The 27328-nt window shown below is 49.0% G+C and overlaps 1 protein-coding gene across 2 annotated transcripts; it reads left to right on the forward strand.

The window, feature by feature from the left end:
- Positions 1-1831: 1831 nt before the first annotated feature.
- On the forward strand, positions 1832-25562 carry clpb (ClpB family mitochondrial disaggregase). Of its 2 annotated transcripts, XM_023792546.2 has the most exons (19): positions 1832-2043; positions 2613-2654; positions 2788-3176; positions 3263-3314; positions 5566-5652; positions 9535-9638; positions 10621-10749; positions 14284-14381; positions 15630-15744; positions 17677-17781; positions 20551-20628; positions 21444-21499; positions 21592-21636; positions 22386-22547; positions 23126-23282; positions 23546-23619; positions 23716-23835; positions 24551-24655; positions 24839-25562. In XM_023792546.2, the coding sequence occupies exons 3-19, from the start codon at positions 2792-2794 to the stop codon at positions 25052-25054; spliced, it is 2088 nt and encodes a 695-aa protein (XP_023648314.1). In that variant the 5' UTR covers positions 1832-2043; positions 2613-2654; positions 2788-2791; the 3' UTR covers positions 25055-25562. The 2 variants fall into 2 exon arrangements, with proteins under 2 accessions (XP_023648314.1, XP_023648315.1); XM_023792547.2 differs by lacking the exons at positions 1832-2043; positions 17677-17781 and having other exon boundaries at positions 2547-2654.
- Positions 25563-27328: the final 1766 nt, after the last annotated feature.

Genomic DNA, 27328 nt, shown 5'->3' on the forward strand with positions numbered 1-27328 from the left:
TCTTAAGCTTTATGTGAGAGAAATGATAAATTGAATGCAGCTAACTCAATGAATATGGGCTTGTCTTACCTATTAGGCTCAGTCAAATGGTAACTAAAAAGTAAATAAAAGGGAGGCACTTAAACCACCCAGTTAGCAACAGCCCATAATAATCCCATGTGACGCTGGCCTGGAAGCTGGCTGAGCCATCAGGGTGCCACGTGCCTCCTGGTCAGACCTATCTCTGTGGACGTGCCTGGAGATCCTGACTGAAGAGAGGAGGGGCGTCGTGACCCTGCATCGGCCGACCCGGCAGAATCCTGTCCTCCTCCCCCGATCCCTCACATGACGGCTGCCTCTATTTACATTAGGAACCACCTGTGGAACCGGTGCCCTTGACAGATCCAGATTTAAGTCACATCTCCAGTGTCTGGTTCTGGGAGCACCTGAGGGTGAAAATACACAAACAAGAAAATGATTACGAAAACCCCAGTAAACAGCACAGCTTGCAGAGTTTTTGGGATAGACTTTGACCAGGAAATGACAGGTAAGCAAGTGCTACAACGGCCATGTGGGTCACTCAGGGCAGCTGAGCAAACGTCACACTGTTAGCACAATAACTTTCTTTTGCTTACACCAAGATAAATAATTTTTTAAAGCAAGTGATAAACCACACTGAATTTCACAAATACAGCATTTCATTTTCATAATATTTACAGCATAAATACAGAGAATATGAACAAAACAATAGTTTTTTAGGCATATTGCAGTTTGCAGATAAATTTCTCCAGTTAATCATTACAGTAACACTTAAATATCTTCGCCACTCTCTCAGTGTTTGAGAACACAGCTAAACCAGCAGTTTTAACTGGGAGTTGTTAACTCTGTATTTTCTGCTTTACAGTCACTTCGTACTGTGCTTGTTAAACCTATTAACCTATTTTCCTGTTCTGCTCAGCATGTGTTTTTCCTCTAAAGCCTGTTCCACGTGCCTGGATCAGCTGCTGACCAGTAATTCCCCTGTCCACACACGCAAGTTAGGATACGCACAAATTGTGACACTGAATCTAATAATCCCTGTTGTGGAAAAACCCTCCCCAGATCCTCACAGACCTGCAGTGAACCCTACAAGTCCCACCTCCTATGTCATGGTAAACAGAATAGGACATCACTGCATCATCCACTGACGGAGGTCAGTCTCCTTTAGTACTTCCTTGTTCCTCTCCATATGGTTCATGTTGTGTTATAATGCCATATAGGGAATTAACATAAAAAATTAGCTTTACTTCCTCTCCAATGTGACATCAGTGGGGGGGGGGGGGTGATGTGTGACTCAGGGGGTTAGGCCTCTGCGCCTGTGATCAGCAGGTGGCTAGTTCAAGCCTCGGCAGAACTGTTGCATCTTCAGTGGGCTCTTGAGCAAGACCCTTGAACCCCTGAACTGCTTCAGGGACACCAGATAAATGGCCTGATTCTATGCTCAGACAAGTTTCTTTCAGAAAGCATTTCATTTGTACTCTTCCGCTCTAAATTTATATACTGTGACCTAGTTACTTTAGTACCTCATGGCTGATTGGCAGTCTCTTTATACTTTAGGAGAGTATAAACCATCATTTTACTTATGCATCATTAAAAGGCGCCGAATAACAACTCAAAATCTGTGGAAACCCGATTCAAAACTACGTTGGCGTTTGCACATTGCTCCTTCGGCCGATTAATTTGACTCAGGCGCCCCCTAGCGTTGTGATATTAGCCATGGGTCGGCGTCATGCTTCAATCGTGACGTTGCACGGACTCCCAGAATCCACAGCTAATATCAAACCAATTTGGTTAACCTTTTACAGGGAACCTGTTGGAGGCGAAAGACGAAAAATCATTTCATTTTAAAACATAGGCAAACGTTTTAAAGGGTTTAAAATATCATGATTCCAAGAGTAATAGCTTAAAATGTTTTTAGTGGCATTTGCCAAATGGGTTAAATTTAGGTTTTAGTTTTTTTATTCGTATGCATGCACCTTCTGTTTTAACAGCAATATCATAAACAGATTTTTACAGTTGCTGTTGGTAGGTAATGTTTTATTGCTCCTATGCAACACAGGTACAGGCCTAGACATCGTTTATTTTTGTCTTTATTTTGAAACACTGGGAAATGTCTATAGGACTGCTGAGGAGTTAGGGTTTTATATTTAAAAACGGAAGGAAACCCTATATTTGCATTTAGTTTTGAACACACTGGAGTGTTGACGTGTTAGTCACATCTCACATGTGGCTTTGACTTAAAATTAAACATTACTCCACCTCATTCTTGTCATTGCACTTTATTAACAGCTCTGTCGTGTCGCCCGCACACACACACACTTCTGTATGGTTTTGCACTTTTCGAATTAGTCTCTCTATGGTACATATGTATAGTAACTTTTAGTGTATATAAATTTACCAAACACAATATTGTCTTCAATAGGGGGTGCGGTTGAACTGAATTCCGTGATTCCCATTTGTCATGATCAGAGCTGAGTACTGATTCCGTATACGGCCCAAGCAATACTGGGTATTGTAGTCGTCTACAATGTAAACTACAGTTCCCAGTGTGCATTGCACGCGTGACGTCTGCGGTGTTTTCTGCTTGTATCTAGAGCTTTCCTTTTCCCGTTTGGTCAGGACTGATGAAATTTTAGGTAAGTGCATCGAGTCAAAAATATTTTTTCCTCAGAATTATATGCACACATGTTTGTGTTGAGATTTATTACATATATATTTTGTCCATCCTTGTTAACAGTCTGTAACTGTTCGTCTATGCTGTTTTGTCAGAGCGATGTTGTCAGCAGTTCCCAGGCACATGCTGTTTCGTGGCCAGAGGGCTCGTAGCCTCTCTCCATGTCGCGTTTTGAAAACGAGCTCTGGCGATCCTGCGAAGAGCCAGAGCCCGCAGTTCGCGGACACCGGTCACGCTGCCATGTTGTCCAGCAAGGGCGCGCTGAGTGAGAACACGACGGGCGCACACTACCGCCACTTGGCCGCCAGGTGGCACACGAACCTGCAGGCCAGGAGGAGCTCGTGGAGCGCCGTCCTCGCCGGGTCCCGGGTACACTGGGATGAGAGGGGCAGGAATAGTGAAGGTGGCTTTGGCGTGATATCAGCGGGGGCCATTTCAGCTGCGGCTCTGGCGTATTGTTTCAAGAAAGGATCTGATTCGAAAGGTGCGTGTTTCAGTACCATCCAAGAGTATTAGTAATTAAATTTATTAACAGAGTTGAACATTTAATCAGTCGTTTTTTTCTCTCAGGCGATGCGCTTTTGGAAGCGGCCAGAACCAGCAATGCCCAGGAAGTTGCCAGGTATAGATATGAACGTTTTCTGTTTTTACGAAACGCAATGCAGTAGCAGTTGCGCAGTTTATCCACTAGAGGGAGACTAAAGCTCGTCCAGCAGAGACGGTATTACTCCACGTGCCTCAAATCATTCCCGATGACGTTTTCATGCAGTACTTTTCCTGCTTGAAATCTTTTCCAAAAAGCTTTATTTGCTTGCGATTTATTTACGTACATCGTACATGTTTATATGTCTGACTTTTTGAGCAATCAAATGTAGAGTAAGAGAGCTGAATAGCCATGGATTTCTGAATGGCGGTCTTTGTGTAAGAAGTTCGTGCACAAACTGCTGGAGAGGTAACGGCCACTTCATGCCTCTGGGCGTGTCACAAACCAAACTCCATAAAGGTTTTGTCATATTTGTTGTAATAACACGAGTTTCATGGGTTGCTAGAAAGCAAGAACTTAAAGCCCCCCCCCACACACACACACACACACAGCCAGTCACATGACACTACCCCACCCCTTCCAGACGCATGCCACCCCATAATCTACTCACTTGCCCAGAGTGAAGGAGGCCTTTTGGGGGGGGGGCTGAGTGGCGTGTTGAGCTTTGGCATGCGGGCAGGTTAGAACCCATCTGCTGTGTGTATGAGCTTCCCGGCTGATGCTGGGTCACCCGGCCATTAAGGAAACTGCAGTGTCTCCCCGGTAGGGAGCGGGGGGGGGGGGTCTACATTAACCTGAAGAAAACATGCTTCACTAATTTGAGCCTGGAAATTGTTCTTCTGAAAATAAAGTCTTGCTGCTTATTCAGTGTTTCAGTAGTTCAGTATTAACTCCAAGTTAGGCTCTGTTTAAAATGAGTGTTTACTTCCTACCTTCCCTTCTTCCCCAACTGTTACCTTTTCCCACTCCCACCCATTGTGGGACTGGAAGGTTTCGGCAGTGGCTGGGTAGAAGCCTTACGCGGGGGGGCTGATTCCAACAAAAGCAACAATGGTCCCTGTAACTGGATCGGAGGGGGACATTGCCGTGGCGGGGGCAGCATGCAGATGGTGGGACACTATGCAGCTGGGGGGCGCAGATGTGTTAAGTGTTTTAGTAAAAGCTGCACAGGTGTTGCGTAAAGGAGGTGTGTGGGGGGGGGGGGGGTTGGATTCAGGTAGATCAGCCCAGTGTTTACACTAAACACACCGTCTCGCCAAGCAACCTAAGATAAGGGGACAGAAGGGATTATTTTGGGTTTTTTTTTGTTCTGGGGAGAAACTGTGAATTTAAATAGAGTGACATACGCCGTCCATTCGTGGTTATAGGAGTCTTCTCTTACAGCGTAGCCCCCCCTAACACATGGGGCACAGGCCCACTCTCGACCATCTTGTATCTCCGGAGCACATGGATCAATTATTATCAGATTTCATCACTGAGTAAAGGTTATGGTGTCACAGGTGTCACTCACGGTTCTGTCGGAGTCTGGCAGTATGAGGATAATCATTAGTGGGTAACTGGATACTTCCTGGACTTTTTTATATGGATGCATGCATATATTCATCCATTTCCATACCTGTGCAGGGGTCTGCTGGAGCCTATTGCAGAAAGTATGGGTACAAGGCAGAAGACAGACCCATAACTGGGCTATAGGCAATTTGACGGGGGGGGGGGGGAGAATATGGAAACTCATACACATAGAGATAGGGCAGAGATTGGAACCCTGGACTGCAGAGGTGTGAGGGAACAGTGCTAATCATAGTATTACATATGTATGCACCGATAATATTGATGATATGCCCACTTACATGTGATGCAATTAATGTTGATTGTCTGGTAAAAACAGTGCATGTCAATGTTGGAGATATAGACTTTAAGCTAACATTGGGTACCATGTAGTCAGCATGACGCTGAAGTAATGGGAAGGAGCCAAGAGCTGAGTGACTTTGATAAGGACAAAATCATTGCTGTCAGGTGACTGGGTCAGAGCATCAAACACAAGGCTTGTAAAGTGCTTAACTGTGGGACTAGCAGCATAGAACTATCAGAACACTTGTCTATTTTATCATCAAAATTTTGAAAGGGAACATTTGTATAACTGTGTAGTAATAACGTGGAAATTGAGTGATTTGTGGCGTTTTAAGCCTCCTTGTTCCACACCTCATCTTCTAGTGGGACGCTGCAGGATTTCCCGCCGTACATCCTCTGTGGATGTAGGAAGATGTGCGAGGAGGCCTGCAGTTACCGCGACAGCGTGTGAACGTACCTTCCTGTTTCCTGTCTCCTCCAGGTTGCTGGCTGATGGAACCGACCCAAACTATCGTCACCATCTGGGCTGGACGGCATTGATGGTGGCTTCCATGAACCGGCAGCACAAGTGAGAACTTCAGCCGCTTCGTGGTTTTCCTAAGCTGCTGTGTGATCACATCCCAGGCCTACATTAAAAAAAAAATCTTTGTTCAGTAATGCCTGTAAGAGAAAAAGTCCCAGACCAATCCTTACACCAAGCAAAAAAAAAAAAGGTCTTAAATTTAACTTTAGGGTTTTCATGCATGCTAAAGGATTCAACCCCGACTATCCTTTTCACCTTAGTGGAAGTTAAGTTTTTGTGTTTGTGGTGTGGGTTTGCCTCCCCTCCTCCTGAAACGGCCTGTCTCATTTAATCCCGGCATTATTGGATGGTAATCTACAGCGTCTGAGGAAGTGTGCATCACATGGGTAGAGGGGCGCCGTTGCAGAGCCCAGCAGCTTCCATCCCCATCCGACCCTTTGATAGGCCGCACAAAGCCGGGGTCTTGTGAAGTGCAAAATGCCCCTTTCACGCTGCCGGGTGTATTGAAGGGCCAGAGGCCCCCAAATTCAATTAATCTCCCTCCTGGCAAACACGGGAAGGGGGGGAACGTGACCCAATGGGGCAAATCCCACTTTAAACCAAGGGTCCTGCCCCTGGGAGAGGCAGACACAAGTTAGTAAGGCAAGTGGTCAAACCCCCTGCCCCACCATCTTGGCTGTCCGGTACCTCCCCACTGCCTGAAGCTTTGTAGGATGGTATTAGCTGTCGGACCGGTACCAGCTGTGAGGAGGAGATGCCCAAGGTCACATGCTTGGTCCTGCTAAATTGTCCACCGTGAGCAATTCCTCGTGGGTCGGTCCTCGTACGGGAGGACTTTCGTCATGCTGTGTTACTCCCTGTTCCGATTCCGGCTTGTTGCTCCTCCGCTCCACTCTTACGGCACTTAGCTTCAAACGGCCGCGGCTTTTCGACATATCGGCAAGCTGTCCGGCGGTGAAAAATGGCCACTGTCTAAAAGTAAGCGGGGAGTGGCCTGGAGATGGTGTTTCAGCCGTTCCGCTCAGACGTTAGCCATAAAGTTGGCCTACCTGGGATTTGATTTGTTCTGTCAGGGTGACACAAAGTAATCAAGCGGAATTGATCTCATTTCAATTAGTATCCTGTTAAACAAAGGCCTGCAGCCGATAGCCATGTCTGTGTTTTTTCCTTTGAGGGCCAAAAAATGCTTTTATGAAATGAGAAACGGCTGCGGTCCATGTGCCTCTCGGCGCTTCAGTATGTCGGCTCTGTACGTCAGCCTGTGTGTCCCTGTATACCAGCCTGGAGCTGCATTCCCACTGGGTTCACTCACACTCAGAGTGATTTTTGTGGGGCTGATCTGCTGAAAACGGCGATGCTGAGGCCCTGATCCAGGGCACTGAGATGTCCATCCCCAATATTGCCGTAACATTCTTCGCCCGGAGGGCAGGAAAGGTTTGTGTTTGCGTAGCTTTGATGTAGCCAGTTCACCGAGGGCCATGGCGGCCTCCCCCCGCCCCCCAAGGCTGTCTTTTCACTCCAGCAGTGTCCACCGGTCGAGCGGAACGCTTGTTGACTGTTCCGACCGACCGGCCGGCCGCTTGCCTCTCAAGGCTGAGACATAAAAGCTCAGGGGTTTTCCTCTCTGCATCGCCCCAGGGGACAGCGGGGGGGGGAATTAATCCGTTTTGGAGGACCTCAGTGGGAATGTCACCTGGTGTATCATAGTAAAATGATGGCCCTACTGGTGGTGCTGGTCATGGCCGGGATGAGAGGCCGAGGAGAAGCTTCTGCCCCCTGAGACGGGCGCCCCCAGAGCCTCATGGCCGGGAAGAGAGGCCGAGAAGAAGCTTCTGCCCCCTGAGACGGGCGCCCCCAGAGCCTCATGGCCGGGAAGAGAGGCCGAGGAGAAGCTTCTGCCCCCTGAGACGGGCGCCCCCAGAGCCTCATGGCCGGGATGAGAGGCCGAGGAGAAGCTTCTGCCCCCTGAGACGGGCGCCCCCAGAGCCTCATGGCCGGGATGAGAGGCCGAGGAGAAGCTTCTGCCCCCTGAGACGGGCGCCCCCAGAGCCTCATGGCCGGGATGAGAGGCCGAGGAGAAGCTTCTGCCCCCTGAGACGGGCGCCCCCAGAGCCTCATGGCCGGGATGAGAGGCCGAGGAGAAGCTTCTGCCCCCTGAGACGGGCGCCCCCAGAGCCTCATGGCCGGGATGAGAGGCCGAGGAGAAGCTTCTGCCCCCTGAGACGGGCGCCCCCAGAGCCTCATGGCCGGGATGAGAGGCCGAGGAGAAGCTTCTGCCCCCTGAGACGGGCGCCCCCACAGCCTCATGGCCGGGATGAGAGGCCGAGGAGAAGCTTCTGCCCCCTGAGACGGGCGCCCCCAGAGCCTCATGGCCGGGAAGAGAGGCCGAGGAGAAGCTTCTGCCCCCTGAGACGGGCGCCCCCAGAGCCTCATGGCCGGGATGAGAGGCCGAGGTGAAGCTTCTGCCCCCAGGCCATTAGGGTCATTAACACCACTGAAAATAAGCTGTTGCTGCAATCTGCACTTTAAATATTTTCTTATAACTTTTTCATGTTTACTTTTTGCATGAAGTATTTCATTTCATTGCTGGGGTACCAGGACATTCATGTACGTGACAAATAAAACTCTTAATCTCGATCAACAGGTTGGTGTGTGACAGGCTGCTCAGCTCAGCAGCTGAGTTACAGGACAGTCTGGACCAGGCAGCCAGATGAGGTTGTGGTCATTGTTCCCTGAAAAGCCTGTTTCCTCTCTCTGTCTGCTTCTTTTGTAGACAGAGGTGATGGAGACGTGTCTTCCGTCATCCTCTGAGGACAGGTGACCCCACCCCCCCCCCACCAGGCATTAGTATTCGTTAGCAGGCGTTACTGTGTATCTGAGTAAAATCCAGGCCCTGAGAGACAGGCTGTTAGGCTTAAGTCTGGTCCATTTGAGAGCCCAGGTATCACAGTCAGGTTCATTGCTTCACAAAGCCTTGGTTTCCATACAATAAGAATCACAGCGCACTGCACGGTGGCTGTCTGGGAATGCCTGCACCCCGAAGCTTAGTCAGGATGAGAGGCCAAAGTCCTGTGCCACCGCCATTCACTGACACACTGCTGTTTACTTTCTCCCCCCCCCACCTTCACAGAAATCACCTTTTCTCTCTGCTTTCTAGAAGATTCTCTTTCTACCCCGCCATTGCCTACCTTCCCTCCCCACCCTGGGCGTGTTTGCGTGGGCTGTTTGGGGAAGTGCTTTCCAGGGGTCACAGCCTCGCTCGGATCACTGGCCCCACGGTTCCACAGATACAGTAACAATGGGGACCCATTCACCCCCAAAGTACCCCCCCCCCCCCACCCCGTCCGTCGTGTTCGCCACCAACCCCCACGCTGCAGGCAGACAAAGGGACACCCGGGGGTCTGAAGGCTCTCTGCCGGCAGCCTAGACGTCCCGCTTCCCTGCCTGCCGGTTTGGTTCATATGCCAAGTGGCTCAGAACGGAAACACGCAGACGCCCATGATGCCGGCGGGCCTCCCTGGGACGGCACGGTTAACCACACCGCTCCCTCACCTTGCGGCCTGCAGTCGGCAGCGGCCGGCATTGGGCTCCAAATGCCCTCGTGTAGGAGTAGCTCTTAGGTGGCGCTGTGCCGGCAGACTGGGATTCCCAAGAGTCCTTAGCGTTGGATCCAATGACAACATTATACCTAGATGTCAAACAATTAAATTAATTCAAATTGGTAGTGGCGTGCACAGAAGCAATTAGCAGGCAGACGTTCTGCGGACTGCTGGCGGTGTCCTCCAGGGACTAGACGTCCTTGTATGGCGGAGAGTCTCAACTTCACCGAGACCTACTGACTGCAGACGGCTCACAGGCCCGGACTGGGGTGTTTGTCATGCTGGGTGGGTCCCTGACACTCAACCCGTCTGTCCATCCCTCCCTCAGTGTGGTGAAAGCCCTCCTGGAAGGCGGCGCCGACCCCGATCTGGGAGACGACTTCAGCAGTGTCTACAGCTACTCGCGTGAGAAGGGGATCCACTCCCTCGAAGGTGATTGGCCGCCCCCCACGCCGCGGCGTTCTGATGGAGGACATCTCCTACAGCTTTGAGTGTGGGAAGAAGCTTTCGCAGTGATACGAAAGTCCTCATAGTCAGCTTGAATAAGCCTTAGGGGGGGGGCACTCCTACCCAGTTTACACTCCTACCCAGTTTACACTCCTGGGATGGAGGCTGTGTGTTTACACTCCTGGGATGGAGGCTGTGTGTTTAATGCTCCCTCCCTCCCTGCTGTTACATAGCTGCCGCTCCCCGACCATCCTTCTTGACCTCCGAGCGTTTCCCTTATTATACATATAAATTTCAGAGCATCAATATGGAACTCGCCCTCCCCCTACCCTATTTGCATATATGTAAGCGCTTCATTTGATCGTGTGTGTTTATTTTTCATAACTGCGTCTGCAGCTGTATAAAAACTGCAGCGGAGTGTACGGAAGGGCACTTGGCGGGAGACATATTTATATATGATATGTATATTACAGACATTTATATTGTTGGCAGTTTTTTGGGTCGTCTGGGAGAGAGATTTCCCAGATGCAGGCTGATGGATGGCTTCGGAGTCCTCCTGCGACGTTTTATTGAGTTTGCCATGATTATCCGGCTCAGACGTTTGTTACAGATGACGACTGGGGCTGTCAAGAACCTGGAGCCAGGGAAGGAAGCTTGGCGTGTGCGTGTGTCTGCGTTTGTATGCGAGTGCTGGTGTGCGGGATGCGTCTGCAGCGTATTTTTGTGGGGAGAGCAGTAATGAATAGAAAGGATGCCTTTCTGCGTATGAGTGCGCGTGTGCGTAAGTGTGTAGGAAAACGCATTCATTTTGTGGGTATTAAATGAAATTTCCAGTCTTGCCTCTTTTTTGTCGATGGTAACGTGTCTCCAAGGCTGCGGACTGAGCTTTCCGAACCCCGCTGAGCCCTGCTTGTTGCCGTCCCTCACATATCCCTGGAATCCTCTGTTTGTTCCCATGTGTTTCCAGTCCTGGTGACCAGAGAGGACGAGTTCAGCAGCCGGCTGAGTAGCCGGGCCAGCTTCCGCGGCTGCACGGCGCTGCATTACGCAGTCCTCGCAGACGACCTGCGCACCGCGCGGATGCTGCTCGAGGCAGGTGGGTGTCGCCCGTTGTGCCGAGGAGTCAGAGGTCACGCTAGGCCATTCCCTGATAGAGGACGTTGCTACTTTTTTAATAAGCAATATTCTGTAGAGATGATATATGATTTTTGTGAGTGGAGGAACTGTTAAATCAATCCAAGTAATAGCAGGTTTAGTAAAACACCTCATGCAGTTTTACCAGTGTCCCACATCCTGCTGAGCATCACATGTCACTCTTTAACATCTCAGATACTGTTTGTCCCAGAACCTCCGAGCTCTCGACATCACATGATCACTCTGTCAGGTATGCCAATTCAAAGAGGGCTACTGCTTTTTTTAATTAGCACTCGGGTGTGCTGTTACATCATTGTTTCTTAACTGACCATATTTTAGCAGGAAGTATTTGTTGGTGTTCAAAACTTATTCTCGTCATAAATTCTCAGAGAAGAAAACTCTTTACACAATTTGGTCTCTGCCCCCTGTCACTAAGAACAGACAGTGAATGACTTCTCTGTTTGCTCCACTTGACTAAGTTACTGGTCAATGACCAGTGGCCACGCGCACGCCCACATTCTGTTTTATTACGTGGCTTGTCCATTTCTGTTGCTGACATTGGGGCTGGGGGGTTGGGCACCTGTCGTTGACATGGCCCCCCCCTCCCCCCCCCCGCAGCGGCACTGGCTCCTTAAACAAGCCAGCGATCACGGTTGCATTTGTGCATCGTGGTTGACCTTTGACCTCCCGCAGAGGGGGCTGGCTCTGTGGACTACTTGACCCTATGGCAGGAACTCATCTGTGCATGTGTGTGGAGGGGGGGTGGAGTTCCCCTGATTTGATTTATATGAGGGCTGTATTACGCCTGTGTTTCTGTGATGTACGGGCGTGGCTGCAGGGGTCAGAGCCAAATCAGGGTAATTAAGAGCATGGGGAGGAGGGGACGACGGGGGGTGGGGGTTGTGGGGTGGACGTGGGGTGGGGGGGGTGGACGTGGGGTGGGGGGGGTGGACGTGGGGTGGGGGGGGTGGACGTGGGGTGGGGTGGGGTGGACGTGGGGTGGGGGGGGGGGACTTGACAGAGAGTTGTACCGTCTGTGTGGCGGAGCTGGTGGATCAAAAGGGGCGGCTGGATTGCTACATGCATGTGGAGATTCCGGCCCAGGCGAGAACCCCAGCGCTTTTCTGTTTTGATTACTTTGAGAAATCCTGGGAAACCAGCAACAGTCGCACCTTGAGGTGGAGGCGATGTAAGGAAGGCGAGGTAAGGAAGGCGATGTAAGGAAGGCGATGTAAGGAAGGCGAGGTAAGGAAGGCGAGGTAAGGAAGGCGAGGTAAGGAAGGCACGACCTATGCATGCGGCACTACAGACGGCAGGCAGGCTGCCGCGGCCCGTTATTGCAGGCATACATCAGAGCGCTACATAATCACACGTCTGAAATGTGCATTAACAAAAGCTGCAGCTCGACTCCGCTTCCCCCTGCGTCCCCAAGACGGATGCTTTGAGTACTTAACTATGGCGCGTTAGACTTGTTCCAGATATTCAGATGTTCATACAGGGAGTGGCACGCATCTCAATATATGAAGCATTTGTGTCCAGACCGCCAAACCCATTTTATTCTTCATTCCAACTGACTGGATCCTACCCTGAATCAGATGCTGTTCCTGATCCTGCTGGTTTGAATGACCCCGGCCCCATCCGCAAAGCGGTGCAGGGTCTTCTGATGACAAAAAGAAAAACGAGTGGGCGTATCTGAACGGTAACTCGGTGCCGGTCTTGCGTCCAGCCCAGCGGACGGAAGGCAGCGCGGACGGTGTCCCGCACGGTCCATAAAGACAGCCCGAGAGATAGATGGGCTGCGTGACCCAGGGAGACGACACACTTCCACAGTCATAAAGGAAAGTTTAATAAAAAAATTGAAGAATTGGGCGCTGTCACGCTTTTGAACTTTTCTTTTCCAACGGGCCGGAAAGGGTTTGGTTTATTTCCCTGGTGTCTGGACCCCCCCACCACCACCACCCCCAGTCCATCCCGCACCCCATTCCAGCCTTTCCTCCGTCCTCCGGGGGGCCGACGACTTCGGCCATCATTCATCAAGCAGGCCTTGCCGACTGGCGCCGGAACCGGCCCCTGCTGGAAGCCACGGGCCCGGGACCGCTGCAGGCAGGGGCCTGGGGCTGGGGAGGCCGTGGGAGGTGAATAATTATCAGAGCTTCCACACTCTGTGCCTCCTCCCCTCCCCGGCAGTCTAAGAGGTCAGGCCCCCACCTAGCAGGGGCCGACAGCTGCAGTCACGCCACGGGGGGGGGCCTTATTCCACTTTTTTGCACATTTGTGCGTGTTTTTAAATTACAAGATTGGTGTCCTAACAAACTGTTTATTCGTGTGTGTGAGAGCAGGATAGAAGGTAGGTGAGGATTAACCTTGATGCCTCTTAAAGAATTTGTGCCTGGGGGGTAAAGGACTGATATTAAAGTCCCAAATGATGCTATTTATTATGTTGGAAACAGAAGGGAAGATGAGAGTACGGGGGCAGGTTGGTGGGGGGTGGTATGGGGGGGTCAGTATCTCTTTATTGCTTTTCTACTTTATGTTGTATTGATTGGGATTCATGAAGGAGGAATTTTGGGATTTATCAATAATCACGGCAATTAGTCCCTGCGGCAGCCCTGGAATGCTGCTGGTGTTCACAGCCTCATCGATCGGGCCTTGCCCATCCCGCCGTGTGCTAACTGGCCACTCGCACGGGCCGCTTTCTGGCTTCTCTGCTCATCATCAGAGTGTCTGCCGTCTTGATCCAAAGGTCCTTGGCTGACTTATGGCTGCCATTACTCTGCACGATTCCGTGGTCTTGGGGCGGCACCGGGAATGGCGTAGGAGTTCACAGCCTGCTATGTAAAGGGTTCCCTGAACACGTTCATGCCAGGAAAACTCTTACATGTCACTATAACCTTAAAAAGGAGAAACATCTACAAATACTAAATTCTGCAAACCAGTTTAACTCTCTTTGTGGCCTTTGAAAATTAACGTGGGTTACCGTGTTTTTTCTTAATTGATAATTAATTAACAAATAGTTTCTGTCTAACTGTGGTCTTCCAGATGTATATAAATAAAACTTGATGGTGTCGTTTTGCAGTGTATACATGAACTAATGCTTTATTGTAGATACACCACAGCAGAAGCGGACACTGTCGAGATCTCTGCCTTGTTATCTGCAGTTTTACTCATGGTCATCTGGGGCCTCTTCGGAGCACAGGATGTCCCGGGTTAGGGCAGGTTAAACACCCTGGTGACACCAGGGCAAAATGGGAATTAAGAGTCCCGGTCTGGCACAGCTTCATCACACGTGGACAAATAAAGACCTGCAGGTTGCAGGTCATCTCCTACTTCGTCAGCACGTGGCCGGGGTCCAGCTTGTGCCTTCAACCGTTGAGATGGCCCTGCAGTCTCCCTGGACCCCCGCCTGGTTGTCAAGCCATGTTTTTATTGTGGCAGTGAAACAAGGGCTGACTTTCTGACCCCTGTTTAACCTTCGACCCACTCTGTTTCTGTCCAGGTGCCAACCCCCTGCTGACCAATGAAATGGGGCACACAGCCCTGGCATATGCCAAGGAAGGGGAGCTGCAGACCCTGCTGTGGGAGGCGGAGAAAAAGGTAGGGCCCCCCCCAGCCAGTGTAGCCATTTCACAGGCCTGAGTGAGCACACCTCCTTGAATCTCCCACCCCAAAACTGCACTGCAGACTAAACCTGCTACCCTTCTCCTCTGTTTATATCTCTGCGTTCCTGGGCTTGTGTAAGATCCATCCTGGCCCAGTGGAGCTGCTGCAGGTACTCAGTAATACACAGAACATACTGACATTGTTGGGTTTTGTAAAACCATATGGCAGATGAAAACCTATATGGCCCATTAGCGTCTAAGTGGCTTAGCACAGGTAGGCGACAGGTGGAGCACTTCTGGTACCTCTGAAGTCGGGCCGGAGGTTCAGATGACCTCACAGAGATTGACGTGGTAAAGAGGGACAGCTGAAAGTCTGTGAGGTTAATGAGATCCAGGTTAATGCCTGATTGTCCTTCAGAGAATGGATACCCATTGTTCAGCCATAATGTGCTGGACGTTTGGGGGGGGGACACACTGAAGTCAGAGAAACCTTAGGATCCAGTGGTGGAGCTGAACCCTCTGACCCCCCCCCCCCCCCCCCCCCATGACCAGCGCTGGCCACTGCACCTGCCTGAGCGCTCCAGCAGTTCTGAAAAAGGACAGGGTGACAGGAAAGGGAGGGGGGGGGCGTGTGAGAGGGAAGCAAGCATGGGTATAGCAGAGGCATACAGCATAGAACAGGGGGGTGCAGCCACAGTATCATATGATCCACCCTCCCACAAGCGGTGGAGGAAGCTGGGGGGGGGCAGGCAGGGCTTGGAAGAATGCAAGGGCCCTGAGGCTAGGGTGGGGGAGGGGTGTTAGGTGGCAGGTCTCCTCTGGGGCTGGATGGGGAGTGTTATTGCCTCAGATGGAGAAGACCGCTGGATGGATGGATGGGTGCTTAGCAGGGGGAGACAGATGGCTGCCTTGTAAAATTGCATTTGCGGCCGCTTATTGCGCTCTCTCCCCCCTCTGCTGGGGGCCAGGGGTCCTGCCAGGGAGATGCGTATGGGGCAGCGCCGGAGGTCCCGGCCACCCCGCCAGCTACGTTTTATTTCCGCCATTTTTCTTCCTTTCTCAGAGCGGAGCTCTTGGGGGCAGAAGTGCTTTCAAGAGGGGGGGGGGGCACAGGTTTGATTCTAAAACACCATCATCATCATCATCATCCTTTTTTTTCCTCCAGAACTTTTTTTTTATTTTTTTGCTGTCTTGCTCTCTCCATTTTCTCCTCTGAATTGCTCCCCCCACCGGCCCACCCCAGTTCCAGGAGGCGCAGCAGCGTAAGGAGGCGGAGCAGCGGCGCCGATTCCCACTCGAGCGTCGGCTGCGGGAGCACATAATTGGACAGGAGGGCGCCATCAACACCGTGGCCTCAGGTGACACCCCCAGCACCCACTCAAAGCTGTCTTATACCTCACGAATATGCCAGGGCTGCCTTCCCATGAAGCCGTGCGGTCCTGCCCCCCTCCCCCCCGTGTCACTGTGGGTCCTAGCCACCCACCTTTTGTGATGAAGGGTGGATACGCCCAATGCCCCACTGACCACATACCACACGCCGCCGGGGGCACAGGGGCCCCAAACCTGAGCATTGTGTGCCGCTGTGTTTGGCTGTAGCCTGACGCTCAGAATAGGTCCTGTACCTCCTGGTGGAGTAGACCCCGTGCTGTGCCAACAGGAACGTACAGAGAGCTGTTTGTATTGATTTTTATGCTCGATTTACTCGCGGAATTTATTTTACAGCTTTTTTGCACTCTTTATATCCGTTATTCCTGAATTTTCATTTTGACCGTCGTGTTTAAATTTTCATTACTCCTTGCGCTCCTTCCCCCAGGACAACATGTCCAGCGAACTGCAGATAAAAATCACAGAGAGGTCATGTGGTGTATCGATCCTCTTGGGTCTCCGTACAGAACAGAGTCTGAAGAAGCGTGCGTTACATTTCGGCTGACGGCCCTCAGCTCGTCGGACATGTTTTTCCTCCTAGAAACAGCAGCTGCAAGAAAACCGGGTTGTTCATTTAGTTGGTAAACCGGCTATTTGTGCTTGTCGTTCCACTGTTTGTTTTTGCTGTTTTAATTTTAGTTTTAGTAGGTGTAGCGTGGGGCTGCCGCTCACCTCCCTTTGCTACTAGCCGCCGGGGAGACGAGGGCAGGGCCGGGTAGGCTGTGGCAGTTAATTGGTTAATTGTGATTAATGGGCAAGTCCCCAGGAGTGGTACAGGTGGTGCCGTCCGCACGCTCTACAGCTGGCTACTGCATCACGGCCGCGAGCCAGCAGATAATGCGATTACGGAGCACGAGCTCCAGCTCTCCGCCTCCTTTCCTTTGCTCAGCCTCGTCTTCCTACAGAAACAGACGCGGCGATAGAACAGCTGTGTTCTTGTCCGTTCGGAGACTCATCTTCTCATTACCCAGAATTCAAAGCCATTTGTTACTGGACTTTTTAATCCAGCTTTACCACCATTATAATAACTATCTATTCTGCAATTAGAACAAAAACAAACCATTGCAAAACAGATTTTAATTTGGGAATGAAATACAGTAGAAACTTCCTTATAATGTAATTTTAAAAGCATATTCTGTTTATACATTGTATTACTAGCTTTATCGTGTGTTAGTCGTGACGTTGCACTAATGTTAGAGACTTTCATCCTCACCATATTGTTGTTGTACCAGATTAACTTAGCGATCTGCTTCCCTGACCCATAATGATGTCTTTTTTTTTTTTTTAACTTTTCTTTGGATTTCAGTGCACATAAATTCTCAGTTAAATATGATCCCTGTTACACTGCCGTTGTTCCCAAACTCAAGCCACACAGAGGGTGTGGGTCTAGAGGGGTAGAACATTGTCTCAAAGGTACAGGCAATGTAATAGACAGACCCTCATGTCCCTACAGGCACTACGTAGGACACACACTTGGGTCCTCGCACTGGAGAACTCCAGTGCACTTGGTTAAGCTATGGCCACAAACTCTATCTGCCCATTGGCTTTGCAACCCTTAATCCCCCCAAGTTTAAATCATAATTAAACCACCAGTATGGCTATTGGAAATGTCCTTTTTCTTGGTAAATAATTTGTTGTGGTGGGGTTGAAAGGCTCAGTATCGCACTTCATCCTGCTAGGGAAACGTTTGCCTGCTGCCTGATGAGTCCCAAGGTAAAGAAAAAGTGATATAAAACACAACAATATACAGGCCAATAAATAAAGTATATTAAATTGAGGAGCCGTAATACCGTTTATCGATTGGTTGTCCGCCATTTCAGTCTGTGACATCACGGTGCCTGCTGAGGATACTGTTGTCCCTGCAGGCTGGAGACTGGTACTCGATCTCAGAAGGGGAGGTGCCCTAGTACCACTGAACAAGGTGACTCACCCAGTCTCAGAAAGGACATGTTGTCATTCCCCTGAACAAGGTGACCCACCCACTCTCAGAAGCGACGTTCTGTGGTTCCACTAAGCAAGGTGTTCCACATTTCCAGCTTTAGCCAATACACTCTAGCACTTTGAGTATTTTGGCCACGGGGACAGGGTCCTCAGGCAGAAACCAAACCCCCCGCCAACATGTGGAGCTCAAGCGACTTGGAAAGCGAGAGGCTGGCCTAGCCCACTAGCTGATTTGATAAATGGCCAGTTATTGCCGTCGCAAATTGTCCGAAACCAATTTCAGCCACATGACCAGGCTGATAAAGGCAGAGCTTATTGATCTGTGTAAAGTAATACGGTGAATATATCAGCCGGCTCGTAGCCACCGTCAGCGGCACCTTTTACACGCGTCGCGAGGAACTGGCGGGTGTGGGGCGGGGCGGCCACTTTGGGAGGGGTCGCGTGGGGGTCTCTGTCAGATTCTGCTTTTCAGCACCTGTCTCTGCTTTGTGGGAGAAAAAGCCGAACAACAAAACCACTGGGCTCATTCCTGTGGGAGAGGGAAGTTCATACTTTCAGTTTTCTCGCACAGACAGGTTGGTGACACACCCTCACCCCCTCTCCACTGTCCCCTCTGCTCTCCCATCATCACCGATTCCAGAACTACAGGAAATGCTTGATTGATCTTCATTTACCTTGCAGGGTCTAAAAGTTATTGAAACCTGGGATCCTATTCTAATGTGATTAAGTGTCCTTTGCCCTTGCAGAGACTAATTGAGTTTGGATCATCAGCCGGGGCGGTAGAAATCCCTCCCTCCCCAGGTCAGATTCTCTAAGGTAGCTGTTTAAAGTCATCCTGCACTCCTCGCAGCTATTTCTTTTTCACAAGGGGAATATAAATTACCCAGGTGATGGAGGTCAGCGGCAGAGGGGGCTTTGTAAACGCGGGGGGCAGATTTAGTGAGGAACTGGACATGTCCTATTAAATGGGACCACTGCCTGGCCCCCACAATGCTGCCCCCCTCTGGGCAAAAAATACTACAAAATGTGTGAAGAAGAACATCGTTTCGATTAAAGGTGATTAAAGAGGCACTGAGGAGACTGAATTGGCGATTTTGTGGTTCTGTTTAGGTACAGATCTACAAGGTGAGTGCTGTTGAACCTGGTGGTGTTCTTGGGCCTGGGGTACAGCAGCTGTTCCCATGACTTATGCCTCAGGGTCAAAAGCCTCCCAGGACAAACCCCAGACAGTAACATCGACAGTAAACGTTATTTTACTGCAACATTACGAGGACTGTGAATTTAATAACAAATACAAAGTACCCATATAAAAGTCTAGGAAAGACATAAATATGTTTGGACATAATTAAAATGCGTTTCGGGTTACATGCGTGTGAAATATTGGACCTTCACTGTATAAAGGGGTGACGCCATGTTTTACCGAGACCCCGTGGGAGGGTCTGCCACACACCCAGACAAATAAAAATGGGTAAGGAAAAGTTACACTGGGTCCCGCGGCATTCAGAGATAAAATATTATGGTTTGCTGTGGGGAAACCAGCCTGTAGGGTTCCAGAATTCATCTTTATGACAAATCACAGACGAAAGCAGACAACAGCTGGAGGACACCCCCACCCCCCAATCTTCTGCTTCATATTTCCCCCGTTCCGTTTCTGTAAACCCAGAAAAGACAGCGCCTGTTTCATCGCAGGTGGCCAGTTTCCATTCATGGTACAGATCTCCTAGGAGGATGCAGACCAATTACAAATGCAGCTTCTCCTATGAGTAGTTGTGGGATTTTTCTGGAGTGACGTTAAGTGAAAGAATTGGTCTAATAGCAGAACAACTCCTACACAATTATGCAATACAGGATACGGTGGGGGAGTGATGTTGGGTGATCATTAAGGATGGTCAGGATGATTCCATGCTTTTCTGACATTGAGAGGCTAGCTTTGGCCTTAGCTACAGTGAGACATTCTTTGATGTCTCCTTATCTTGGATTGTCTCATTCTGAAATCCAGTAGTTTGGACCATGTACCATTGTGCTCCAAGTTGACCTGAGGGAAAGTTCTGCTATCAGACTACAGGATGGGGTCCCATTGGAGGTTCCACTGTTGAAGCTCTGACACGTGCATCATAACGGTGAAATGCTATTTACAGCCGCGCAGTTTATATATAGAAAGCAGAGTGCTTTTTGACTCATTCTCTCATGAAGTGTACTGAGTACCAGTTCAGAATTGTCTTTCACCTTCCATTACACAAAACTGACTGTTTTAAATGAGTAAGTGTGTGACTGGGGGCAGTAAATACATATGAAGTTATGTGTTTGTTGGCAGCTATACAGATCTCAGAGACTCAGATTTCTCTTCCTGTTCTCCTTTAGCAGTTGCCCATCCAATACAAACATATTTGCACCTCTTTGCCCCCCAAAACCACCCCAAGTCTGCCCCCCCCCTCCCTGGGTTCAGCACGCTATATGGCCCGTTACCCCCCCCCCCTCCCCCCCCTCCTCCAGCTGGTTGCCAGGGTAACATGGCGTTATCCGAACTCTCCTCCCCGGGCTGCTCTCTTGGATCCATGCTAACCTGATTTGGCTTCTCCAGTGCCGGGCTGGCTAATGGAATTATAGAGGGCTAATGGTTGGGATGACTGAGAGCGGAGGCTGGAAGCAGTCAGAACATCGTGTAGAGCCTGCGATAATTATCCACCCCCCTGTGTCATTGATCTATTCTCTTGTGGAGGTCTTTCCCCCCCACCTCCCTTCTTTTCGACCGGCTGTTCCTGACGGTGCCCTTTCCTCCCCCCATCCCCTACTGGCAGCCATCAGAAGAAAGGAGAATGGCTGGTATGATGAAGAGCATCCCCTGGTTTTCCTCTTCCTCGGATCCTCGGGCATTGGTAACTGAACTTTCCTTCCTGCTGTATTATTCGCTCGCATTGCTGACTGCCGTCGTTTTCTTTGCATCTCCCTGATATGACAACATCCCATCTGACGCTTTAGCCACTAAACTAGCCATCGCATTCCCTCCTGTCTAGGAAATGTATGATTGAGACAAAAATGTTTCATAAAAGAGTTAAATGATCACAAAATTCCAAACCTGCCATGGTCATCAGAACTCATCAGTCCTTTGTGCCACCCGTGTTGTGACTGGTCTTGGACGCTTGGTTATTTAAAGAGGGGCGGGAGGGGGGCGCTCTCGGCAACCTGGTGACGGGCATGGACGTGTACGGATGCCCGGCCCTCCACCTCCATCAGCTGTCACCCAGCTGCTTGTTTGTTTGTACGCCAGAGCGCAGAAATTTATGGAGATTACTGAAGCTCTCATATTCCTCTCATCGCCTGCAGCAACGTAGCATCTTCCGCCGGGCCAGGGGACATGAATATTTAACAGCTTAGCAACAAGTCCCACTCTTTCCCTATATGTATATTAAAATTTATAAGAGGAATATTTTATTTTTGCTGCTGCATAGACATAAAGTGTGTAGGGCTAAAACCACAAGCTCTCTCTGATATGTGCTCCTTCCAGAAGGATCCATGACCAAATTCTCAGCCTTTAGGCCTCCTACCTACCCCAGCTATCTCATTAATGATCACAATCTGAGCTCTTTTTTAAATTAAAATTAACATAAACAAAAAGCTTAAGCATACAGGCATCATATACCAATGATCTCAATGTGCGTCTGATTGGTGCACCATTCTGTCCTTTCAACAGGTAAGACTGAGCTGGCCAAGCAGGTGGCCCGGTACATGCACAAAGATATCAAAAAGGTGGGTTCTGTGGCCGCGATGCACGAGCCTGCCGGGATCCCCTCTGCTCACGGCCGTGACGATGCTGATGCGCTGATGTTTTGTGTTCGCAGGGATTCATACGAATGGACATGTCAGAGTTTCAGGAGAAACACGAGGTACGGTAAAACGCTGGTTGGAGACACGCACCCACACACCCTGACTAATATAATCTAACATGGCTGTCGTTGCTCGGAAGCAGGGCTAGCTGTGACCCTCCCCGGCTGCTGTCATAACCCATTTAACCTGGCAGTAACTGAATGACCTTGGGGTTTAGCCGCGCCGCACAGTCCCTCTTTCTCAGTTCAGTTTGCTTTACTGGCATGAAGAGATTTTTCTGTAAGGTCAAGGAACCACGTGGTTTACTGGCTCAGACAAATTTGAAATATTGGTTCTTCAAGTAGACATGGAACCTCAGACTGATCGTTCTGAAATACACTGGTTTTCTCTTTGTTTTATTTTTTTTCCTTCCGTTTCTCCCATTCCATCTTTTTCATTATCCCAAGTATCTGTTTACCTCCAACAGGGTTGGGGCCATTCTGGAATGCATTGATCAATTGCAATTCAAATCAGGAAATGGAACTGGATTTGGAATTTAAATCTCCCTGATATTTGAATTCAATTCCAACTCTGTTCCCCAGTTTTTTTTTTCCCATCCCAACTCCAGTTCCATTTCCTGATTTGGATTGGAATGCATCAGTGCATTCCGGAATGGCCCCAATCCTGCCTTCCAATTCCCCCTAACTTCTGTACAGTATAACACACTCTTGACATTTCTAGGCCCCTGTTGGTCAGCTTACACATGGGTCACACACTTCCCCTCGACACCCCATCCTTAGTACCATCTCACCGTTGCTGTCTCTTCCAGGTGGCCAAGTTTATAGGATCCCCACCTGGATACGTGGGCCATGAGGAGGGCGGTCAGCTGACCAAGCAGCTGAAGCAGTGCCCCAATGCAGTGGTGCTGTTTGATGAGGTGGATAAGGCCCACCCAGACGTGCTCACCATTATGTTGCAGCTCTTCGACGAGGTGAGGAGGGGTTTGCATGTGGAGCTCTGAATGGAGGAGCCGTTTTCTGTTGACTTTCTATCAGGTACCAGCGCCAAAAGTACCAAACCAGGTGGGGGACTTTTGCGATACTTCGGTTCTTTGGGCCAGGACTTGCAAACGTGTTTATTGTTCATTGGTTATGCAAATAACCTGCCTTGCAAACATAAAATACATCCACGATTCTGAAAAAGCATAGTTACTGTCTCAAGGAACAATGATGAACAAAGTAAAATATAAGTGATAATAATGGATGCGTGGAAAAATGCACAAATCCATTTCAAAATATGTTTTCGCACCCAGACCTCTTAGGGGTTCCGTAGATGGCAAACAACAAAATTACAACAAATAATGTAATGTGCTTATAGTCTACAGTGACACTTTAAAATTTGAATTGGTTAATTATAGTTTGAATATGAATTTTTCACATCATGTTTTAACAAATGTTCGAGTATCATTCAAAAATCGACAGCCCTAGACCTTAGGTAGGTGCTCTTCCATAACGTGCCTGTTTACATTTGGCGGGGGGGGGGGATCCGTTCTTGTGTTTTGTGGCACAGGGGAGGCTCACAGATGGGAAGGGAAAGACAATTGAGTGCAAGGATGCCATCTTCATCATGACCTCCAACGTGGCCAGTGACGAAATTGCCCAGCATGCCATTCAGCTGCGACAGGAGGCCCAAGAGCAGAGCCGCAGACGGCTGGCAGACAATTTGGGTGAGAGGGAAGCATAAAAACAGAGATGATAATCTGAGTGGAATTTTGCTGTCGCTCAAAGCGCACTTTAGCTCCCAGCTGTTATCAGTAAGAAGCTACCATTTATGCTAACTAGGTCGAACAGATGTTTGTTGGTTTACCACTGCAGACAGCACCCCCAGGAAGCAAGCAGGAAGTGCCGGTTGATAACACTTTTCATGCAGTGATATTTTGTTAAATTGTTTTTTCTAAGTTTAGCATTTGTCTCTCCCCCTTCCATACAGAGGATGTCCAGTCAAGTGATAAAATCACCATATCGAAGCAGTTCAAGGAGAATGTGATCCGGCCCATTCTCAAGGTACCCCCCCCCCCCCCCGCCCTTGTACCTGGTACAGGCCATTACCATGGATGAGTATGGGAGGTAATGTGAGTTTTTTTTTTTCCCCCCTACCAGTCTCATTTCAGGAGGGACGAATTTCTGGGGAGGATCAATGAAATAGTTTACTTCCTGCCATTCTGCCACTCTGAACTTCTCCAGTTGGTCATCAAAGAGCTCAACTTCTGGGCCAAAAAGGTCAGCAGAGAGCAGAGAGCCGTCTCGCCTTGATGACATCATATCAGCCAGACACTTCACGTGTGTTCCCTGCTGTGCTCCCCTGCCAGACTTGCTTGCAGGTCTGCTGTCGCTGACATTAAGGAACGCTCTCCAATCAATAACAGATCGCCTTCTGACGACCTAATCAAATCAGATAACTTATCGTTGTGGGGTTTCATAAATATTTAAATAATAACAGTCCCATTTTTGCCTGGCCGCTCCATCATTACAGGCTGCCGCCTGCCAGTTCTCGTGTGACTCTCCATGTGGCCGCTGCTCTATACACTGTGTCCAGAGCAGAGCATCTAAGATGCCTCCCCACGTGCACCATTGCCACAGTGTGCATTATAAATTGGGGGGGAAATCCCGTTTCAAAGCTCATGGGCTGCTGCCATCCTATAGTGCTTGTCTGAAATCCCCTTGCTCCCTGCGGTCTAATACCAAGCTCAGACCAGAACCATGATCTGACCCCGATGATCACAGGAAACGCCAGAAGGCTCATTTGGTCGCTTCCATACATTTTTTAACATCACACCTTACAGAGAAATCGGCATCACATTTTGACCGTGATTATTTGGTTGATTATTTTTTTCAAAATCTTTACAGTTGTGACCTCACCACATTGTGGTGCAAAACAATGCAGTTCACCAGTGATTCTGTTTGATAGCACCTTTCTGTTTACTATACCCCCCAGGCCAAGCAAAGACACAGCATTACCCTGGTGTGGGACCGTCCTGTCCTGGATCTCTTAGCTGCTGGTTACAACCTGCACTATGGAGCGCGCTCGATCAAGCATGAGGTACCACTCGTCTTCAACTCATCTTTAAGATGTATGTTGTGATGCACCATCAAGATCAGCGGAATCCTGCTCTGTCATTTTGCCCGCAAACCGATGCTCCTGCCCGTCCCCATCATCCGCCTCTGCTCCATTTCCCGTAACGGAAGGTGGGCGCCAATTGACCGACGGCTCTGTGTGCCACAGGTGGAGCGCCGTGTGGTGAACCAGCTGGCCGCAGCCTATGAGCAGGAGCTGCTGCCGAAGGGCTGTACCCTGCGCCTCAGTGTGGACGATCTGGGGGGGCAGGAAGGCCGAGCGGCACCCAGTCTTCGCCTCGAAATTGTGGGTGAGGACAGCTCATCCCGAAAACTGGACATCCGGCCCCCACTGAACCCAGAAGAGACGGCCTATTTACTATGATGGACAGAGATACGGTGTGCAGAAATCCAGTGCCACCACAGCTGCTTTCCACACATGGTCTGCAGCACCTGAGGATTAATTCTGTCCTCCCAAATTATTCCTCACTCATCGATGCTGGTTTTGTGCATTATACAGACATCTTACACTTGTTGGGAGATTTAAGAAGTTCTTTTGAGAAAAGGGGACCGTACTTCCGACAGTACACACCAACAGGTTTCATTTATTGATTACTCTAATGTTTTTTTCCCTGTGGAAGAAAGTAGGTACCAAAAATATTTGCCATGAATTATCTTACTTGGGTTTATTGATGAGAAATTTGTATCTGTCAGATGGTATATGATCTCACAGCTTAATCTTCACACATGAATGTACAACTCATCTGAAACTTATACATTGTACATGAAGGAACATCATAAAAGTGAAAGGATACATTGTATATAGACTGTGTACTGCTGCCACTTAATCTTCTGTGTGTTCATAATGTAAATAAAAAGCTCAATAAGTGTGATTCTTTTGTGGGAGTCAATTTTACTTGAATGAGAGTTTGACTTGGTGCTGGATTTACTGGTGTTGCTGGTTGCTGCAGTAGCTTATTCTACAATGGTGACAAGACAGAAATCATAGGAGAGAACAGAATGAGGGATGTGTGTTTGGATGGTGATGGTGTGTGTGGGGCGGGGGTCTCCAGGAGGGTGCAACAGTGTGGGAGGATCATTCTGGTCTTTCTCAGCATAGTCCCATACAAATGTAGAACACACCGTCTTCCTGTGGGGACGAATTAGCATCGGAAAAAAGGTCCGCATTCCCCGTAACCTCCTGTGGTTTGGCCAGACCCCCCATCCACTGACACGCACAGTTGCATACACACACACACACACACATTTGTGAACAGCATTATGGAGATTAAAAGAGAAATACTGGCTGGCATTTAACGTGCACAGAAGCTGCTGGTTTCATATTTCTGCAGTCAGCTGCAGAGGTGGGAACATCTTTAAAGATGCCCATGTTTATAAAAGGAAATGCGCAGACTGGACGATACATTCAGAGGCAAACTGTCCATTCAAGCACACTTGGGAGAAGATTGCTACACCATAGGTGAAGCAATGTGGAAAGGCAAATAATACTACTGTTCTGTTATTACAAGTTACTATATCTGTTTCTACAGGTTTGTATTAGTCATTAGACGAAGCTGTGTACCGTCACAAACCGTAAATGATGTCCTTTCACCAACGATGACGCAAATGGGCCAGAGAGTAGTTCTGTGCACGTGTGTCCTCCGATTTTAAGCGGAAGGCGGAGGGCACGGCCGGAGAAGCTATCGGTTACACTATTTATATGTAGTCCAATTTTGGATATTGAATCGTAAATGAAGGAGCATATGAGTCCGCCTGGCCAACGTATGATCTCGCGCATATTGCGTTATTGGGAAAATGTAATTCCGGTAATGAAAGCAAAGGGGATTAAGTTATTGTGGGAGTGAGAAGGGCTTCATTAGGAGACCTGTCAGCGGTGCTTCTAGAGGTTGTCCGAGACAATGAGTCCCAGTATCACAAAGCCTGTTTTAGCGTATAAGGACATTCATATCCGAGGCCCGCCGAGGTTCCACAAATAGAGATCAGGAATCGTCCTTGGTGATGGAAATAATTAGGCCAACATTTGTAGAAAAGCGCCACCTCTTTACTTAACTCTTTACGTGCGTATTAAATCATTCCTCGGGTTACGCAGCTTTCACGTTCATGTTTGTGAAGATTCTCAGTTTTTTTTACGTTCATCCCTGTCATTCACGGTCAGGCATGCATTCTCATTTATTTCATTGCTGTTTCATTAAAGCGGTATTATAGGCTTTTCGCTGTTTATGAAGTATATAATTTTATTATATTCTAGAATGCATTTTGTATTATGTTGCATTTTTCCTCATTATTTTAACCTTTGATTATCTCGTTGCGTTAAAAAAAAACTTAGGCTACCTGTACGGTTTAGACACCACGTATCTGCTCGGCCGATTATTTACAGCGCTTAACACTCAACATGTTTCGATGCGCATTACGCAGAGAGCCATGATATTGTACTGTTCCATTTGTATCATCCATTATCATATTTGTCTGCACTTTTAAGAACGGATTTTCATACGAGATCTCCTCCGTTCCTTTTCTACTATTGTCCCATAGGACTGGCAGAGAAATCGATTAACCATTACTGCACGGCTCTTTAGAGGTGAAATTGCATTGCTGATTATAGAAGCGAGGACACAAAAGATTTCAACATATCAAGATT

The sequence above is a fragment of the Paramormyrops kingsleyae genome, chromosome 17 (genome assembly GCF_048594095.1).
Source record: "Paramormyrops kingsleyae isolate MSU_618 chromosome 17, PKINGS_0.4, whole genome shotgun sequence".
Taxonomy (NCBI): Eukaryota; Metazoa; Chordata; class Actinopteri; order Osteoglossiformes; family Mormyridae; genus Paramormyrops; species Paramormyrops kingsleyae.

Coding starts and splice junctions, on each gene's coding strand:
- clpb (XM_023792546.2), top strand. CDS start 2,792: ATGTTGTCAGCAGTTCCCAGGCACATGCTGTTTCGTGGCCAGAGGGCT. Junction 10,750..14,283: donor GCGGATGCTGCTCGAGGCAG/GTGGGTGTCGCC, acceptor GTTTCTGTCCAG/GTGCCAACCCCCTGCTGACC. Junction 22,548..23,125: donor TGTTGCAGCTCTTCGACGAG/GTGAGGAGGGGT, acceptor TTTGTGGCACAG/GGGAGGCTCACAGATGGGAA.